Source organism: Mustela nigripes, chromosome 2 (genome assembly GCF_022355385.1).
Source record: "Mustela nigripes isolate SB6536 chromosome 2, MUSNIG.SB6536, whole genome shotgun sequence".
In the NCBI taxonomy this organism is placed as follows: Eukaryota; Metazoa; Chordata; class Mammalia; order Carnivora; family Mustelidae; genus Mustela; species Mustela nigripes.
Window position 1 is genome coordinate 240,513 of NC_081558.1, and position 19,268 is coordinate 259,780.

The following is a 19,268-nucleotide window of genomic DNA, read 5'->3' on the forward strand; positions in this document are numbered from 1 at the left end:
CCCACTGAGCCACCCAGGCGCCCCAGTTTGGTGTTTTTTTTTTTTTTTTAAACTATGCATTTTCAGCCACCTCTGTACCTAGTGTGGGGCTCGAACTCAGGGTTGGGAGATCGAGAGCCCCACGCTCCACAGGCTGAGCCGGCCAGCCGGCCCGCGGTCCCTTAGGCTCTAGTGGGGCCATTACCACTGTCTAAGCACACTGCACGTCGCCCCCAGGAGGGCACCCATGGCTGCAAGCCACCACGCCCGCTCCCTTCCCCCAGTCCCTCGCAAGCCGGATCGGGTAATTATTTCAGCGTTTATGCAATTCCAAGGTTGAATTTACAAAAAGACATGCGTTCAGAAAACTTCTGGCTTCCATCCTGACCCTCTGCCTGATTTGCTCCTGCTGTACATTCCGTGTTCTTTGTTAACGCACAGCAAAGGCGGGCTCCCTCTGAGCTCCCTTTGCTGGACCCTTCCTCCTGCCTTCAGGCAGCGAGGCCCCAGGGCTGGTGGCCCCAGGGTCCCCAAGCTCCGCGGGCGGCCATGCACGGCACTCACTTTTGTGGGTTTGCTCGTGCATTTGGGACAGGGCTGAGGGGTGAGGGCAGGGTCCAGTCCCACTGGGAGGACCACCCACCCCAAATGCGCAGGGGGGAGGTGCATCTGGGGCAGCCATGTGGGATTTTCATGCTCCACGAGTGCTTGCTGTATACAGTAGGTGTGACGTGTGATTGCCGTACGAAGTGCGTGGATGGTGTTTGCTGTATACAGTAGGTGTGGCCTGTGTGATTGCCGTACGAAGTGCGTGGATGGTGTTTGCTCTTTCTGTACCCAGCAGGTGCCATCCATTGTGTCTACACAGCAGATTCTCAGCCCCTGATTTCTGTACAGGGTGGGAGTTTAGTACCTACTCTCTCTATACAGCAGGCACTCAGTACATAGATGCTGTACATAGTAGGCCCCAATACCTGTATACAGCAGGTGCACATGCCTGCTCGCTGTGCACAGCCTGATCTGGGGGCTCACCCATACTTCCTTGTAGGACTTGTGTGCTTGGGTTTTTTCCGCACATCTTGCTTTGGGATTACTGGGGATTCATGTTCATCTTCTGCTCTGGGGCTGAAACGTCTGGTTTTTGCCTCATAACTGCTGGGGCCGCCTCCGGCATGCCCCCATGTGCTGGGCCAGATCTCCGGACTTCTAACACGCCGTCCCGTCTGCTCTGTGTGCCAAACCCCAGGGAGCGGCGGGGGCTGGCCGGCAGGTCTCAGTGCGTGGGAGGGCTCGCCCCACCGCCCTGCTCTTCTCACTAGCAGGCTTTCCTGCGACTTTTGCTCATTTGTTCTAAATGACCTTGGCTAGTTTCAGCAATTCCCAAGCAAACCCGATGGGCTTGTTGTTGGGATCTGGACACTCGTGTCCACGAGTGGGGAGAATGGACGTCTCGTCCACACGGCCGTGAGGAGCTCTGCCTGACCACGGAGTGCGGGCCCGCGTCCGCCGTGCCTCTCGGGTGTCTGCTCGCTCTCCTCAGACGCGTCTGGAAGTCTCTTAAGGTCAAGCCCTGCCGTCTTGCTCAGCGCTCTGTGCTGGCGCAAACAGGGTCCTCCGGCTGCTGTGTCGTCTTCTCCGTGGCTCGTTGGCCACAAGAGGGCTGTCGGTTTGGAAGGCTCAGCTCCCCCTTTTATCGAAACGTGTCTTACTGAGGTGTGCGCACTCGATGGGCGAGCGTGGGACCCGCCCGTGACTGATGCTCAGATCGACTGCGGGAGGTCCCACCCCACCCTGACCTCGGCCGCCGCGGAGCCCTTGACCGTTCCCGGGTTGGTGCGCTGATTCCTTGTGCTCTCGCTTGCTGTTTGGGTTGGCTCCTCTGACCGTTGTGGTTTCCCGTGGATGCTTTCGGGCTCCCGGGTCAGCATGTTAAAGAAGAGAGTAGAGGGATCTGGCGTCCTGTTTTCCTTCCTGTTCTTACGTCTCTGATGGCCTTTCCTGCCTAATCGCACGCGCGGGTGTGGCCAACCAAGCTAACTGCGGGGGACTCGGCACACATCTGGTCTTGGCTCCTGTCTTGCGGTCAAGCCTCCGGGGTCCGTGCGGGAAGGAAGGTGCCCACTTCAGGCTACAGTGTTGAACTCCTTTGGTAGATGAAGAAACGGAGGGTCTGAGGAGGAGACAGCCCCCAAAGGAGGGCCAGAGGGGGGCGAGGACTTGGGCCCTGTGTCACCCCGCTCCCCCCCCTCCAGGAGATCGTCAACTTCAACTGCCGGAAGCTGGTGGCCTCCATGCCTCTGTTTGCCAATGCCGACCCCAACTTCGTCACGGCCATGCTGACCAAACTCAAGTTCGAGGTCTTCCAGCCGGGCGACTACATCATCCGGGAGGGCACCGTGGGCAAGAAGATGTACTTCATCCAGCACGGCGTGCTCAGCGTGCTCACCAAGGGCAACAAGGAGATGAAGCTGTCCGATGGCTCCTATTTCGGGGGTGAGCGTCCGGGGGCCCGCAGGGGTGCTGGTGCGGGTGCACCCCGGCAGAGGGGAGGAGGCTGGGCTGCGCGCGCCGCGGGCGGGGGGCCCCAGGGCTGGGTGGGCAAGAAGGTGTTGCTCGAGGCCGAGGTCCTGCTGGGCTGAGGCCGCCGCCCGGCCCGTGCAGAGATCTGCCTGCTGACGCGGGGCCGGCGCACGGCCAGCGTGCGCGCCGACACCTACTGCCGCCTCTACTCCCTGAGCGTGGACAACTTCAACGAGGTGCTAGAGGAGTACCCCATGATGCGGCGGGCCTTCGAGACTGTCGCCATCGACCGCCTGGACCGCATCGGTGAGTGGGCTGGCCTCCAGGGGCCGCCAGCCTGTGAAGAGGGGGCGTGGCCCGCCGACGGACCCTCCAGGGCCCTTCTAGTCCCCAGACCTGATTTTCTGACCTGCTTTGGCCCGTAGCCAGATGTGGCCCTGGTCTCCCAAAGAGGAGGGAGTGTGGTGTGTTTCCAGTTGTGCAGAACTTCTGCTCCTGGAGCACCTTGGGAGACGCTCCTGGAGCACCTCTGGTGTGTCCGCCAGTGTCGCCGCCGGACTGGGAGGCTGTTGTAGGGGCCATGCTCGGGCTTCTGCTACAGAGGAGGGGCTGGGGGGCTGGTGGGCTTCCTTGTGATGCTGGGTGGAGGCCAGGAGTGTTGTCAGGTATGAAGCGACAAGGCATGTTCTGGGAGTGGACGTGGCACAGGCCAGGGCCTGGGGTCCAGGGAGCGCAGAAGCCGGGAGGAGGGCGCTTGGGGAAGCAGGCGGGGACCAGGCACTCGGGACCCACTAGCTGTGGAGGCAGGAGCTTGGACTATGAATCGGGAGCAGTGGGGAGCCACGGATGGTGCTAGGCGGGGGAGGAGCCGACAGGATCTGCATTGTACGAGCGCGGGTAGGTTACAGGAGGGAGATGGAGGCCTGGCTTCAAGTGGTGGCCTTGGGTGTAGGGAGAGGCCGAGGCTACTGTCAGAAATGGTTGAGAGGTGGAGCCCTCAGGACCCACCGAGGACCAGATGTCTGAGTCAGGCAGACCGGGCCCCATTGCTGTCCGTGGGAATCAAGAGCCAGAGGACGAGGGTTGGGCGGCGTGCACGGGTGTTGGAGGAGATCCCGGAAGCGTCCCATTCGTGCTTACGCACAGCGGGCGCTCAGCATCCGCTCTACGCAGGAGGTGCTCCACACACGTGCAGGTGGAAGATGCTTAGACTTACTTGCTCCATGCCGAAGGCTCTCCGACGTGCTTGTCCGGCGAGCACTCCTGGCATGCGGCTCGGCGCCTGCGGCAGGCGCTCGGCACCCGGGACGGACGGCGCGGGCTTGCTGTCCAGCAAGGCCTGCCTCGTGTGCACCACACACACTTCACGTGCTTGCTGTATACTGTGGGAGCACAGTACATGTTTCCTGGATACAAGAAGTGTTCGGGGCAAGCTGGCAGTATACAGTAGGGGTCTCGTACCCGCTTTGCCTATGCCATGGGTGTTCTGCATGCCTACTACAAACAGGTACTGGATTAGTGCCTGCTGAATACAGCAGGTACTCAATGTCTGCTTGCTGTATGCACATGGTGGCAGGTCATGCCTGCTTACTGCATACAGGAGGTGCTCAGTTCTGTCTGCTCTACACCACAGGCAGTTGGTATCGGCCATAGGCAGGAGGGGCCCTGAGCATGCTTGCTGTATACAGGGAGTGCTTACGCGGACGCAGCGGTTTCTTGACCCCTGTGTGCTAGTCTCCGGAACCAAGGCCCAACACCCGCATGCCCTCCACGTCCTTGCTGTATCCAGCAGGTGCTCAGTGGCTACTGTATCCAGCAGGTGCTCCGTGCAGGTTTATGATCTCCAACAGGTGTGAGTGTGTGTGCGCGTGCGTGTGTGATGGCAGCAGGTTCATGGTGGCGTGCAGGAGGTGGTCTGTGCACACTGGCGGTACAGAGCAGGAGCTGGTACTCACAGTGGGATGTATAGAACGGACGCCCAGCACCCGCTGGCTGTATGCAGGAGGTGCTCCATGTGTGCTCGCAGTATATAGAAAGTTTTACTGTACGCAGCAGGCGCTGGGTACCATGCTCTGTACACAGCACACTCCTGCCTGCGGGCTGTGCGTGGATGAGGCTGCCGCGCACTCGCGTCACAGCGCACCCCCAGCAACACCCCCCCACCGCCCTGCCGGCCCCCGCTGACGCCCCTACCCTGCCCCCAGGCAAGAAGAACTCGATCCTGTTACACAAAGTGCAGCACGACCTCAACTCCGGCGTGTTCAACAACCAGGAGAACGCCATCATCCAGGAGATCGTCAAGTACGACCGCGAGATGGTGCAGCAGGCCGAGCTGGGCCCGCGCGTGGGCCTCTTCCCGCCGCCGCCGCCGCCGCAGGTCACCTCGGCCATCGCCACGCTGCAGCAAGCTGTGGCCATGAGCTTCTGCCCGCAGGTGGCACGGCCACTCGTGGGGCCCCTGGCGCTGGGCTCGCCGCGCCTCGTGCGCCGCCCGCCAACGGGGCCCGCGGCCGCGCCCTCGGCCGCTGCCTCGCCGGGGCCGGCGCCCTCCGCCGCCAGTCCTCCCGGCGCGCCCGCCAGTCCTCGGGCGCCGCGGACCTCGCCCTATGGCGGCGCGCCCGGCTCCCCCGCCGCACCCCGCGCCGGACACGCGCTCCCCGCGCGCCGCCTGAGTCGGGCCTCGCGCCCCCTGTCCGCCTCGCAGCCCTCGCTGCCCCATGGCGCGCCTGGCCCGGGCCCCGCGGCCTCGGCGCGCCCAGCCAGCAGCTCCACGCCGCGCTTGGGCCCTGCGCCTGCCGCCCGGGCCGCGGCGCCCAGCCCGGACCGCAGGGACTCGGCCTCGCCCGGCGCTGCCGGTGGCCTCGACCCGCTGGACTCCGCGCGCTCGCGCCTCTCGTCCAACTTGTGACCTTTGCCACGCCGCCCCGCGGGCCCGGGCGGGCCGGGGGCGGGGCCGTCATCCACACCAAAGCCATGCCATTGCGCGCTGCCCCGGCCGCCGGCCGCCCGCCCCAGAAGCCATAGAGGAGTCCTAGGTAGTCATAGTCAGACGGGCGGGCCGGGGCGGCAAGGCAGCCCCCTCTGAGCCCCCGCCGCGTCCCCCATCGCCCTGCGCCCAACCACATCGTTCTCGCCCCCAGCCCCCACCGGCGGTGGCCTCGCCTGCTCGCGAGCGAGCGAGGGGCCCCTTCACCTCGGTGCCTCAGTTCCCCCAACTGTGAAACGGGGCCGGGGCCGGCCTGGTGGCCGGAAGGAGATGGCTGTGGAGGCCTGCCCGCCCCCGCAGGTGGCCCATCCGAGGAGGATTGTGTTTTTTAAGTGCAATACTTGGCCGCCGGCTTCCTGCTGCCCCCCACCCCCCCGCGCTCACGCAATAACTGGCCTGGCCCCGTCCACGCGTGCCCTGTGGTCACGTCCCCGGAGCCGGCACACCCAGCCCCGTCCAGCGCCCCGCGCCCAGGAGTGGGTCGTCCCCATGGCGCGGGGGGGGGCGCGGGCGGCGCGGCCGGGCCGCCGTCGGGATGAATGTACTGGCAGCCGAGGCAGCAGCCCCCCGCCGTACTCCGCGCCGACCCCCACACCCCCATTCCGCGCAATAAACGACAGCATTGGCGCCCAGCCTGCCGGCCTCTGATTGCTCGCGGCCGGGTCCCAGGTGCCAGCGCACCGGGGCCGGCGGAAGACGCTCAATCCCTTGATCCCGCGGGTGACAACAGGGCTTTATTTACACTATGGCACGGGGCAGGCAGCCTGCGTGGTGCCTGGCTGGGGACAGCAGCTGGGGACCTCGCCTGGGGACCACCGCGTCAGCTGAAGAAGTAAGTGGAGTGCTTCACCTGCTCCAGGTCCAAGGCCCCTGCAGAGCAGAGCAGACACCATGGGGCGGGACCACGTGGGTACCCCACGCCCAGCACGCGAGCAGGCGGTCCCTGCCCCCACCTGTCTCCGGCACCGACTTCAGCGTGTCCTGCAGCTTGCCCATCCACAGGTTCTTAGAGTGCTTGGGGGACCTGAGCCTGAGGGTGTTGGGGGGGTGGCGTGAGGCCGAGCAAGGCAGGGAGGGGTGGTCCCAGCCGCACCAGAGTCAGGGGGGGTGTAGTTCACCTGGTGCTGGAACAGTACTGCTTCACCAGGAACCGGGACAGGTTGTGCAAGATGGGCTGGCTGTGTAGACTGACAAACTGCTCCCGGCACACCTGGGGGGAGGGGAGACCTAGGACCTGGGTGTCAGGGGTGGGGGGAGCTAGGGCCTGGGGAGGGGGAGACCGAAGACCTTCGGTGGGAGAAGCAGGGCAGGGCCTGCCAGATCAGGTGAGGCAGGGCTGCCCAAGCCTCAAATGATCGCTGCCCTAGGCGCACAGGGGCAGGTACCGCAGGACAAGGACCATGGGATCGGGGCGCCTGCTGCCACCCTGGGAGACGCGTGTGGGCAGCAGCACCTGGTTCATGACCTCCACATCAGCCGCGTGGGTCCAGAAGCAGTCATGCACAGACACAAAGGTCAGGCCTTTCCTGCCGAGGAGTAAGATCTCCTGTGAGGAGCGCAGCCCTTCCTGGTCCACTCCCCAACCTGTTCCTTCCCATACTCACCCCAACCCCTCACCGCCAATGTGTCCCAGCCCCTGTGTTGTGTCAGGCTCGGCACAGGGGCGGAAAGGTCTCCTCTAGGGAGAAAACTCTTGGTCCCACGTCATTCCCTCCACCTGTCCCGAGCCGCCGCTGCTGGTACTGCCCCCTCCCCCCCACTACAGGGCTCCTGTGGTCTGAGAGGGAGTGGACAGAAACAGAACTTATCCCTGAACCCTGGCTCCCTCCTAAGACAACTAGCCACACACCTGCCCTATGGCCATGCTTAGCTACACCCGAGGGACTCAGGACATACCCAGACGCCTATGCCTCAGCCTATGAGGCCACCCCCCAACACGCTATGCTGCCAGTACTCCCCTGGACGGGGCTACAGGCACTTCTCAGAGCAACCACCCTTCCCTCCTGGGCCAAGCCAGCAGCTTCACCATCACGCACACCACACTGCCTCAGGGCCTTTGCACGTGCTCGCATGGTCCTTTTTTGGGCAGCAGCTCCAACAACCCCCACGGTCCTCCACCCTGGCTCCCCAACCGGCCTGTGCCACTCTGGGCCCCCCCTGCATCCCCCAAACCCTGAACAGGGCCTGCACGCAAGAGACGACAAGCAGAGCGGGCAGAAGGCGCGAGGCCCCGACGCAGGGCCCACCTGTAGCAGTGGAGGGCCGTGAGCATCATGTGGGACGAGTCCAGCGAGTGGATGAAGTTGGGGGGGAAGCCGTTCTTCTGCTTCAGTGTGTTAGGCTTCCTGGGGAGGGGAAAGGGCTCAGGCAGACACCCTGGCCTGGCCCCCACGGCCCCCACCCGGCCCAGCACCCCCGCCGGCACTCACTGGCTGGTGTCCCCGCTCTGGCTGAACGTGAGGCTCTGCATGCCACCGGCAATCTGCAGGGTTGGGGGGGAGGGTCAGGCGTCCCACCCTGAGGCAGCGTGGGGGCCGGGGGGCGGGGGGGACGCACGTACCAACACCTTGGCGTCCTGGTGGTAGGGCTGGATGACGGGCACGCCCAGGGGTGTGACCCACTGCACGGCCGAGCCCGTGTGGGCGATGAGCCGGGCACTCTCGGTCAGCCAGTGCTGTGGACGCATGGCAGGAGGGGCTCAGAGCAGGGCCCAGCCGGGGGCGGCCTGCTGGGCGCAGGGAGGGGCTGGGGCCACACACCTGGATGGCCCGGGTGCCTGAGAACATCTCCTGGAGGCTGTTGAACACCTGGCGTACCAGATAGTGGGACGCCTCCCACACGAACTCCTGCAGGGGTGTAGGGGGATGGTCAGAGCCAGGGTGGCCTCCCCACCCCTGCCGAGGGACCCAGAGGGGCAACAGAACCATCTTCCTCCTTGGGGCTGCTTGGCAGCCGGCAGTTCAGGGGCAGGGGTGGGGGCTGGGGGGCCACGGCGCGCCTGATGCTGTGCACCTGGGGGAAGTCGCTGAGCTCCCGCAGGCGCCTCTCGATCTGCAGGCGGCCCCCGTAGCGGGTGACCCCGTACACCACGGTCATCACCGTCTGCTTGACCACCTTGCGGCTGATGAAACCCTCAAGGACTTGGGCCACGTGCACGCCCCGTTTGGCGTCCTGCTTGCGGAACACCTCCACCTGGGCAGACACTGGGGGTCAGTGGGAAGGTGGGCAGACCCTGTCTCCCACCCGGCCCGGCAGCCCCACCATGAGATCCGCCCCCGGCAGTTTCCTCATCTGACACCTCCCCCAGGAAGCCCGCCCTGACTGCCCACTCAGAGCCCACGGGATCTGCAAATCCGGGCATTCACAAGACAGAGACCCCATGTAGGCTTAGAGGAGGAGAACGGGGGCGGCGGGGCTGCGGGTCCCACCTGTGCGGCCACCCCACTGTACACATCCTGCGGTACATCTGAGGGCAGCAGGTTGACGGAGGCGGCCCCCACGCTGTCCCGGCCCAGGGCCGCGTAGTGCTGTAGGCCGTTACAGGAGCCGTCCTGGGCCGACGGAGAGGGAGGATCCGTGAGGGTCGGCAGGAAGGACCCCAGGAAAGGAATCACAGCTCCGGGGTTCCCCGGTGCACTGCTCATACCGCCAGTGCACAGGACCCCACTGCCAAAAGGCAGGGCAACGTGCCCATACGGGGTCCCAGCCCTGGGCTGGCCATACCCACTGGGGCCCCCCCCCGCAGGAACACCAGCCCAAATAAAGTGGCGTCTGCAGAGACTACGTGCCCCCACCATCCAGCCCGGCCCCCCGGGGGCAGGCCCACCCCTCGCCGGGGCCCCCAGCAGCTCACCTGGTGAACCGGGAAGTGAGAGACGTAGGCCGCGGGGTCAGGGGCGCGCACAGCCCGCGCGATCTCCATGCAGCACGCCAGGGCTTGCCAGGGCTCGTCCACCTGCATCCACCACTTGCGGCCCTGCGGGAGGGCGGAGTGGGGCTCAGGCCAGGCTGGCTGGGGCTGGGAGGCCGAAACAGAGCCCCCGGGACGGCAGGGGCGACAGGAGTGACGGGCACGCAGGGTGACACCAGAGCCGTCCTGCACCAGCAGCCACGGGACGGGGAAGGGTCTGGAAAAAGGGCTGGCCCGGGCCGGGAGGTGGCGGAGCCACAGAGGGAAAAGGACAGAAAGGACAGAGCCGGGAGCCCGTGCCCAGGGGCTGGGAAGGAGGGGCCGGGGTGGCCAGCGCACGGCACAGGCCGAGGGAGGAGGAGAGGCAAGCCGCGAGGGCCCCGGCCAGTGCCCTCCACGCCCCTACCGTCATGGGCCGGTCAGCAGAGTCCAGGATGTCCTTCATCACCTCGTCGGCGAAGGCCAGGCGCGCCTGCAGCGACTCGCGCTTCTTGAGCCCCGTGAGGTTGACCAGGTGGACCTTGAGCCAGTCCAGGCCTCGGGCACCGAGCGGACGGCCCTGGGCAAACTCCAGCAGGGCGCGCGCCAGGTCACTGCCCAGGTGGTGGAAGTGGGGCGGGCAGGGGTAGGTGCGGCCGCGGAAGTCCATGTTGTGCGGCAGCCAGAAGACGCGGTGCCGGAGGTGCTGGGCCAGCGACAGCCGGTACAGGGCGTCAGAGCGCAGGCTGTGCATCTCCCGGGCCACCTTCAGGCAGCGGGCCAGCTCCCGCCGCACCTCGGCCTTCTGGGCAGGTGAGGCGCCGGGCGGCAGGCGGCCGTCGGGCGGCCGGGGTGCCTCGGAGGCTGGGGCCGGCACCCCCAGATGCGGGCAGCCCTTGGCGGTGAAGAGCTCCAGCACCAGGTCCAGCACGCGCCCGTTGACCCGCCAGGCGCAGTTGCCTAGCTGGGTGAGGGCGTCCAGGGCACCGTGCAGGTCGGCAGGCGGGCAGCTGTCCAGCAGGCGCTGGTGCTGCACGGTGCCCTCCAGAGAGCGCATGAGCTTGGTGGGGCTCAGGAGGAAAGCACCCGTGTGCGGTGACGTCCAGGGCAGCGGTGGGCACAGCATGGGCACCTCGGCCGCCTCGAAGGTCAGCGTGTGCTCTGCAGCCGTCGCTAGCAGCTCGATGAAGGCCGGGTGAGGCTTCAGGATTCCAATCTGGGGGCGAGGCAGGCGGAGATGGCTCCCAAGGCCCCCCCAGCCCGGAGGACACGCCGCAAGCGGACAGAGGACCCTACCAGGGCCCCGCGGCCCCCACGCCCTCCCTAGCCACACACCTGGCGGAAGCTGCGGAAGGAGTACACGTGGTAGAGCACGGGAATGAGCGTGCCAGGGCCCTGCGGGGCGGCCACGCTGCCAGGCATCCGCACGGCCTCGACCAGCATCTCGGCCAGCTTCTTGCCCAGCTGCACCAGCACAGACAAGGGCCAAGGCTGCTCGTGGGGGGCCTCAGGCGGCCCCAGCGCCTCCCAGTACTGCCGTGGCAGCTGGGGTGCCTCCACCTGGGGTGGAGAGTGTCTCAGGGACTGCGGTGCGGGCCCAGGACAGACCGACCCCCCAGCCGGCGCGAGCACAGGAGCCAATCAGAAAGTGCCAGGGCCCGGGGGGCGGGCAAACCCAGCTGCCCTGGTCGGGGCAGGGACCTGCACGCATGCCTCGGTGTCTCCCCCTGGGGACACGCCGGCGGCCCCCCAACCCCACCCCGGCAGGGACCCCCGCCCAGGCTCACCTGGGTGTCGGAGGCCAGCAGGCGCACGTACTGGTAGTAGCGCTCCTGAAGTGCCTGCAGCCGGCTGCTTCGCTGCTGTCTCCGCACCGCGTGGCGGCCAAACACGCGCATGCCCAGCTGCTGCGCCAGGGACAGCAGGGACTCCCCCTGTGGCGGCAGCACCTGCAGGGCCTGGGGGCGGCACCGTGAGCCCCAGCCGCCCGGTCCCTCAGCCCCCCGCCTGCCCGTGCACCCCGGCCCCGCGGTCCGCAGGCCACACCTGCAGCAGCAGCTCGGCGAGCTCCTTCTCCGGAAGCACGCACAGGAACGGGAAGACGGAGGGGCGGCCGGTGCGGGCAGCACAGACCTCACTGGCCTTCAGGTTCTGCAGCCCCAGGCACAGGGCCTCCACCCACTCGGCACGGAGCTGCTGCAGGGTGTTCCGCTGCGGGGCATGGACGCAGGCGTCACCGCCACGGCCTCCAGGCCCTTGGGAGCAAGGGGACCCGACCTTACGGGCACCCGGAAGCAGCATCGGCCCTGCAGCGCCGGGTGGGCACGCGACCGCCCCTGGCTCTGGGGAGGCGGCACAGACAGCTGCCCCCCGCCCGCACCCGCCCTGCCCCGGGGCTGTGACCCTGCCGAGCTCCTCACCGCCCGCAGGACCTCCTCCGTCAGCACCCGGGCCTGCTCCACGGACTCAACAGCCACGGTGGTGGCCATCTCCACGCGCAGCTGCTGCTGGAAAAGGCTCCGCAGCTCCCGCAGGGGCAGGTGCAACTTCGGGTAGGACACGGGGCCTTCCTGCAGGGGCAGAAGGGCAGGCAGGGGGGGAGGCCTGGGGCCCGGCAGGACCCCACCGGACAACTGCTCGAGCACGAGGCTGCATGGACAGCCGCGTGGGTCTGAGTGCTCAGCACTGGCCAGCCGCCTTGCGCGGGGGCCGGGACAGCCTGGGAACACAAGGTTCGAGTCCCGGATGTACGTTTTCTCTTTAAACCTGGGGCCGTGGGAACGTGTGACCATCCAGAAATAGATCCGTGAGAACAGCGCAGACAGACACACGGATAGTCACGAACAGAGTCGCAGGGCTCAGACCCGAGCAGACGGAGCCCCGCGGACCGCCTGCTGCTCTCGGCCGCCCGGGCTCAGGATGCTGACCGCTGGCTCTGCCTGGAACGGCACCTCCAGGAAGGAAACCTACACCGGCAGGGCCGGGTCAGGACCTTGCTGAAGGCCAGGAGTTGCCAAGTCTGGCTTGTCTGGCCCCTGAGGAGCAGCGAGGGCAGCACTGGGATCCAGGTAGCGCTGAGAATAAGAGAGGGAGAGGCCGAGGCCCCCGGGAGACCCCCCAAGGACAGCCCTGGCTCAACCCCCCCACGACACGGCGCCCCGCCTGTCGGCGTCAGGGTCTGCTCACCTTGGCATAGATCTCCCTAAGCAGTGGCGAGGTGTTGACCTGGGGCGGGGGCCGCGGCGGTGGTGGCGGCGGGCTGAACGCGGGCTGGGCCTTGCGCACGGCCCTCAGGACCACGGCCTGCTCCTCTGGGGACAGTGGCACACCACTGAAGAGCTCCTGTGGCTGCAGCCCGTCCCGGGCCATCTGGTCCAGACACCTGCAGGGGCACACGGTGGGCACAGACCCGAGGGACGAGGCTCAACACCAGGTGGCCACGGGACTGCAGGAGGGGGTCCAGCCCCCGCCAGGACTCTGCCACCCACGCACCTCTGGATGGTGCTAGGGTTCTGGTCCAGGCGCCCCAGGCACTGCAGGGCAGCCGCGTAGGACAGCAGGTCTGGGGTGAGGCCAGCATCTTTCACCATAAAGAACACGTACACCAGCTCTTTGAAGGAGCCCTGGGGAGACCAAGTTGGGGTGAGGGTCTGGAAGTGGCTGGCCCGCCCCTCGAGACCACTCTCTACAGCCAGCAAGTCAGGCAGGAAAAGGCTCACTGGCCAGGACATCCCCGTGCAGTCCCGGGACACAGCACCAGCGCGCAGGGAGACCGCGGTGGGGTTGGGGGAGGGGGTTGGGGTCCTAGGGGCTGTGTTCCATCTCCTGTACGGGCATGACTTCAGGCTCGCTACGAGAGGCTGGGTCTACAGAGAAGCTGCCCTGCACCCACAGGCTTCCTGTTCTCTCTGCGTCCGCCCACTCCCGGCTCAGCACACCCAAGTACAGAGCCTCCCTGTGCGCGCGCTATGGCTCTCCATTCCCCTGACTCCACGGACACGGAGCACACGGCCTGCCTCCACGTGTGTCCGAGCGGTGGCTAACTCCCCTGCCCCCCAGGGTTTGGCAGCCCTGCCACGGAGCCCTTCCCGAAGGCGATCCTCCGGCCCTCTTCCGCCCACGGTCCTGCTGCCCTCCTCTGAGGCCCGCTGTCGCGTCGTCGGGGGCACAATGCCAGCCACGGGGCCCCGAGATGCGAGTCCGAACGACCCTGCGAGGGCTGCCCTCCTCGCGGTCCCCAGACACACATGGTCGCTCAGTGGGTCCTCAGCCCTTTAAGGGCTCCGGGGCCACATGTGGCTGGTGCAGACCAGAAAGTTCTACCGGACAGCGCCGGTTTAGAATAAGCACGTCCATCCAGTGTGGACAGAATCTCAGTAGCATCCTCAACACGAAAACACGCACATCTCAAGTTCACGTGTTCTCTTGCCCTTGTCCTAAACGCAGGTGGTAGTCAGACCCCTAAATCCGGTCCCTCGGTCTTCCTGAGAATGCAGCAGGGCTCCCTGCTTTACAGATGGGGAGACCAAGGATCAGAGGAGCAAGCAGTTGGGGCCACACAGCGCACACGAGGCAGAAACGGGACTCAGACCTGAGTCTGGGTGACAGCCAAGCCCCATCTCAACACGGGCCGTCTGGACGCCATGACTCACGAAGCCAGTGACAGCCGTGACTTCGGCATACAAGGCAGATCAGGGCCTGCAGCGGGCTGACTAGCAACACCCCCAAATTCACATCTACCCAGATCAGAACGGGGCTGTACCGGGAAACACGGCCTATGCTGACACGACCAGTTGAGATGAGGCCACCTGCCTAAGCGTCTCGCTGTTTAGGTGTCTGCGTGACCGCGGAAGCAGATACTGGAAGGACGCGGGCACAGGCCCAGGACCACAGGCGTCCCCAGGAGCTGGGACGGGCCGGAAGGCCCCTCCCCAGAGCCTCAGGAATGGGGGCAGCACTGCCCCACTTGGATCTGGGAGTGAAAGTAAATCCCTAGTGCTTGAAGCCGTCAGATGCCGGTCGTCTGTCCCAGGGACCAGGAAGCTGACGCATGGGCTCCTGGCAGGAATGTCCCACTGTAACGGATCTTTGCTGGGGGACCTGGAAGCCTCGTGACCTTGGACGGGAGAACACAGCTCTTCTGTCTTCACTAACTCCCTTAGCCTAGCGCGCTTCCAGGGGATGAGTGGGAGCCAGAAACCACCTGCAACAGTCACGCACGCACGCCGGGCATCCCCGTGGCATGTCACAACGCAGACCTATGGGAGACCGGGGCGCCTGGGCATGTCCACCAGCAGCCGACCTCCTCCTCCACCCACCCACCCCCAGGCTCGCCGCGCCCACACCTCCGTCCTCACAGGACCGTCTCCTTCGTGGGCCCGCACGGTTCCTGCTGGCCGGGAAACAGGGCCGCAGGCGTGGGGGAGGGAGGAGGCGGGGCAGCCGGGCCCTCGCAGGGGCACGGACACAACACTCTGGCAGACCACCAGAAGAGACAACAGCACCAGGAAAGCAAAGAGAACGTGGAGACACGGGGCCCGGCCAGAGCAGAGCCCGGAGGAAGTCTGCGGCCACGAGCGCCCGTGTTGAAGGAGGAAGGCGTGTGGCAGCCGAAGCTAACCCTCCGGCTCCGGGCACGGGACCCAGAGTGTCAAAGTCGCAGTGTCGAGGAAGGGGGCGCCGGAAGCGCCGAGGCCCCAGCCGAGCGGTCCGGGAGGAGACGCACGGCAGCACCCACAGGGTCCCCCCCTCTTCCATGGCTCTTTGCAAGATCTCCGCTGAGGGACACGCGTGATCTCCGCGCGACAAGCCTGAGGGAACCGCCGAGACGGTAACAAGCAGCCCGAGCCGGGCTGGCATCCAGGGCCACCCGGGCCTCGGCCCCGCGGAGACACGTCCCCCGGGGGCCGCCGCTCACCTTACGAGCCCAGCCGAGCATGACGGCGTTGTACATGGCCAGCGTGAGCCACCGCCGCTGCCGGGCCCGGCTGTGGTGGGTGACCAGCACGTGGTGGGCGAGAGGGAGGTGGCCCGTGAGCAGGCAACACTCCAAGAAGGCCAGGAGCTTCTGCTGCTTGATCTCCAGCTGCATGTCCGCGCCCCTGGCCTCGCAGGCCGGCTCCGCCTCGGGACTCGGCTGCCGCGGGGCCTCCCGCAGCAGCTGCGCCAGCGGCCCCTCCTGGAGGCTCTGCGGAGGCCTGCGCTCCCAGTGCTGCAGGCGGCCGGCCAGCTGGGCATCCAGCAGGCGGGGCACCACCCGCAGCTCATGCTCACAATCCAGGTCCTGGGCCTGCGGCTGCTGCTTCCCCTCCAGCCGCAGCTTCCGCTTCTGCATCGAAGACTTCTCCTTGTTCAGCCTCTGGACCCAGAGGTCGCCGAGGTCCGCGGCGGGGCCCTTGGGCCCTGTCCGGGCCTTCCCAGGGGGCTGGAGGCCGCGGGATGCTGGCAGTCGTCTAGCCACGCCGACCCTCTTCACGGTCACCTCCGACACACCCTCGGCCTGCAGCTGCCGCACCCGCGCCGCAAGCACTGTGAGGGCAAAGGGCAAGGATGGCGGGGGGCCCCCACTCCGGCCCCCGGCCCCCCGACCCCGCTCTGCGGGCCCGTCCCTTCTCACCGGCTCTTGAAGCTTCGGCTTTATGGACTTGATGACGACCTGCGCCCGCCCATTTTCAGGCACACACCCCCCTAAACACCTGCTCAGCACCTGTGTCTGCAGGCTCCCGGTGTCCCCCCAAAGGCTGCTCCTCCACATCTGTCCCTGGCAGAACTGTCCTTCCAGGTGCCCAGCCGGAGAGTCATCTGGGCCCCTCTCCCTCCACAGCCTCTCTGTCAGCACACCCTCAGGGGTACGCCTCTGCCTTCACGATCTTCCGGGAGCCGGGATGCCCCCTGCCCTCCCCTCTCACTCCCCCGCATGCTGATCACTCCAGACAGCCACTGCGACCTCAGGGCCTTTGCACACACTATTCCTGATGGGTGTGGGTATGTGGTGGGGGACGAGGTGGCCCTGAGTTTCCTCGGAGCCACGGTTCAGCGGCTAGCCCTGTGCCACGCTGACTTTACAGATCACGGGGTCCCCAGCAGACCAACGCACGACCCCGTTCGAGGTCTTTCTGCTTGAGACATCTCATTTCACATACGTGCTGAGTCGTTAACACTGAGCCCACAGCCAACAACACTGCGACTCACTCCTGCACAACCACATACAGCTTAGAACACTAGAAAGCACCACTACACTTGGGGCCATTTTAAACAGGAAAATCACCAACAAAAGTCCAAAAATGAACAAAAGGGGCACCTCGCTGGCTCAGTGAGTTCAGAGTCTGACTCTTGATTTCGGCTCAGTTAGGGTTAGGGTCGTGGTCGTGAGACTGAGCCCCAAATCACAGGAGCTGTGCTCAGCATGGAGCCTGCTTGAGATGTGCTTTCTCTCCCTGCCCCTCCCCACCGCTCCCGAGCCCTCCCTCTAAAAAACAAATTCAGATTTAAATGAAAAACAACCACCATGTGGCACTAAACATAGCTCGTACCCCGGAAGGGACACTTGCTTACAGCGTGCGTGAAACAGGACAGCCTGTCACTGGCTCACCGGCCGGGGGCAGACGTGTGTGTCTGCAGGCAACTACGTGAGCGCCGGAGCCCTGATCTCAGGGTTACACGGGAACTTTGCAAATACTACTTCCGAGAGACTGGACCAGCCCGTGCCCCTCCCACTGGACGCCAGCTGACAGGAGAGCTGGCCTCACTCAGCAGGGGCTCAACAGAAGTTTGCTGAGATACAGTGGAAAGACAGTGTGACTTTGGTCCTTAAGAGTGCACCAACACGCAGACAGGAATTTCAGAGTTCGCACGTGGAGACCCCCACCCTGGAGCAGGGCATCGGCACGGGCTTTCTCCCGGAGGTGACAACATCAGAGCCGACCTGGCGGCCAGAGCTCCTTCTGGCTGCGAAGGCAGGAAAGGCCACAAGGATCTGTGCCGTCGGGGGGTGGGGGCGGGGGTGTCTCGTCCATGTGAGAGGAAAGTTGAGAGTTTTAGACTGGAGAATGAAATAACGTGACTCAGGGTCCCAGAACCTTCCTACGATAACGGCACCTGGGCTTTGCTTTACAATAATTAGGTGGTGGGTGAGAAAGTTGCCAACGGCGGTACTCCCGTCTGCGTGTCTGGAATTTCCGGAAATAAAGTCTTCCTGTTTAGAGGCTCCCCCACCCCACCCCCGGCTGCTGGAGGGGAAGCAGGACGTGCTAGACAGGGTCTGGGAGGCACATGCTCCCTCCCTCTGGAGGTGCCAGGACTGCACTGTCCTTTTTATTTTATTTTTTTTTAAAGACTTTTTACTTATTTATTCGACAGACAGAGAGGCAGGCAGAGAGAGAGGGAAGCAGGCTCCCCGCGGAGCAGAGAGCCCGACGCGGGGCTCGATCCCAGGACTCTGGGATCATGACCTGAGCCGAAGGCAGCGGCTTCACCCGCTGAGCCCCCAGGCCCCGGGACTGCACTGTCCTTCCCAGGTTGTGAGGATGGGAGGGCCCCGACTGGGGCTCTGCAGGTGCCCAAGCCCAGGAAGCCAGGCCCAGGTGCACCGGTCGGTTCAGGGATCGAATCCCTGCTCTGCGTGCACAGCCTTGGCCCAGCCTCTCCAGCCTCAATTTTGGGCCTCAGCTATCTTACCTGGAAAGCAGGGGCGCCTGCTGGGTTTGGGGCAGGGAACCCTAAGCGAGCCTCTTGGCATGTTCCTCACCGGACCACGTCAGTTGCTCTACCCTACAGCAGGCCCGTCCCTTCTCACGGGCTCAGGGGGAGGAGCTGGGGAGGCAACCCCGGCCGAGCGGCCCATGCAGGGGGCAGTGGGGAGGGGCTTCAGGCGCCAAGCCTTGGGGGTCTGGGCTCACCCTCCAGCAGCTCCGCGTGGCCCCAGTCCTTCCGGCGGTCTTGCTCACAAGGACGAGCCGAGGAGCTCCTTCTGCTGCCCCGGACAGCACTGAAGGCCCCTGTGGAGGACAAAGAGAGGCTGGGGGCGGCAGAAGGAAGCCCGCCGCCTGGGGGGCGCTGGGAGGTCCTCGAACGGAAGGAAACCCAGGATCCTAAGCGCAGTGGAAACCGTCAGCGGTCACGGCCTCGCACCGCCAAGAAACCAAGGGCGCGAAGGTGAAGGGGACCGCAGGGCAAATCCGGCCGGGGCCCAAGACAACGGGCTCCCCCAACGACAGGTGCAGGGAGTTCAAAGGTCACGGGCCCTACATCCCAAACCAGGCGTCCAGGGTCTCCAAAAGAAACAGGGCCCCAACGTCAAAGCGCTCTGCCGGCCCCCGTCCGCACGGTGGCCCCAGGGCGGGTGAAAGCGGAGTCCCCAAAACCAGAACCGCACAGGGCAAGGGGCAAGGGTAGGGGGTGGCTGGGTCCCGACGGCCTAGAAGCCGAAGGTCACGGCCGCGGGGGGACGGGGCAGTGGCGGCGGCCACGGCGTCGCTCCCGGGCCTCCCCCGCGTTACCTTCCTCGGCCATGGGGCCGGGGCAGCCCGCGGGCCACAGGGCTCTCCGGAGACCGGACGCGCCGTAGCCCCAGCGCAGCGCCGACATGCCGCACACCGCCCGACGCGTCGCCCGCGCCGCCTGCACTGCGCCTGCGCCGCCCGCGCCTGCCGGGAGTTGTAGTTCTGCCTCCTACGGCGGCTGCGAAGGGACCGCGCGGCGGGAGAAGGCTGCCGGAACCACAATTCCCAGGGAGAAGCGGGGCTCCGGAGGCTCGGAGGCATGCGCCGAAGGAGCCCTCTAATTGGCTCTTCCCTCTGCCACGGAGGGGCGGGACGAAGCCGTTGCTTGGGTACCCGCGTGACTCGGAGGGGTGTGTGTGTGTGTGTGTCTCGGGTGTGTGTGTGTGTGTGTGTG

At 65.8% G+C, this 19,268-nt stretch overlaps 3 protein-coding genes across 4 annotated transcripts in view; 2 read left to right on the forward strand and 1 right to left on the reverse strand.

Moving 5' to 3' along the window:
* HCN2 (hyperpolarization activated cyclic nucleotide gated potassium and sodium channel 2) overlaps nt 1-5,491 on the forward strand; it is a 24,052-nt gene extending 18,561 nt beyond the window's left edge. Inside the window, exons 8-10 of the mRNA XM_059392604.1 lie at nt 2,232-2,472; nt 2,641-2,805; nt 4,704-5,491. Of these exons, the coding sequence (XP_059248587.1) occupies nt 2,232-2,472; nt 2,641-2,805; nt 4,704-5,407 (1,110 nt within the window). The 3' untranslated portion in view covers nt 5,408-5,491. The remainder of the gene's footprint in view (nt 1-2,231; nt 2,473-2,640; nt 2,806-4,703) is intronic.
* Nucleotides 1-19,268, forward strand: part of BSG (basigin (Ok blood group)) — a 60,656-nt gene that overhangs the window by 26,289 nt on the left and 15,099 nt on the right. The gene's annotated exons all lie outside the window — the stretch shown is intronic.
* Nucleotides 6,198-18,996, reverse strand: POLRMT (RNA polymerase mitochondrial). Of its 2 annotated transcripts, XM_059388415.1 has the most exons (21): nt 18,872-18,996; nt 18,272-18,370; nt 15,292-15,902; nt 12,867-12,997; nt 12,561-12,756; nt 11,795-11,944; nt 11,421-11,585; nt 11,162-11,332; nt 10,710-10,934; nt 9,802-10,590; nt 9,339-9,461; nt 8,914-9,036; nt 8,498-8,677; nt 8,245-8,331; nt 8,046-8,159; nt 7,915-7,967; nt 7,732-7,830; nt 6,939-7,011; nt 6,604-6,695; nt 6,439-6,515; nt 6,198-6,355 (listed from the first exon to the last, which is right to left on the reverse strand). In XM_059388415.1, the coding sequence occupies exons 1-21, from the start codon at nt 18,957-18,959 to the stop codon at nt 6,306-6,308; spliced, it is 3,696 nt and encodes a 1,231-aa protein (XP_059244398.1). In that variant the 5' UTR covers nt 18,960-18,996; the 3' UTR covers nt 6,198-6,305. The 2 variants fall into 2 exon arrangements, with proteins under 2 accessions (XP_059244398.1, XP_059244399.1); XM_059388416.1 differs by lacking the exons at nt 12,867-12,997; nt 18,272-18,370; nt 18,872-18,996 and having other exon boundaries at nt 15,292-15,724.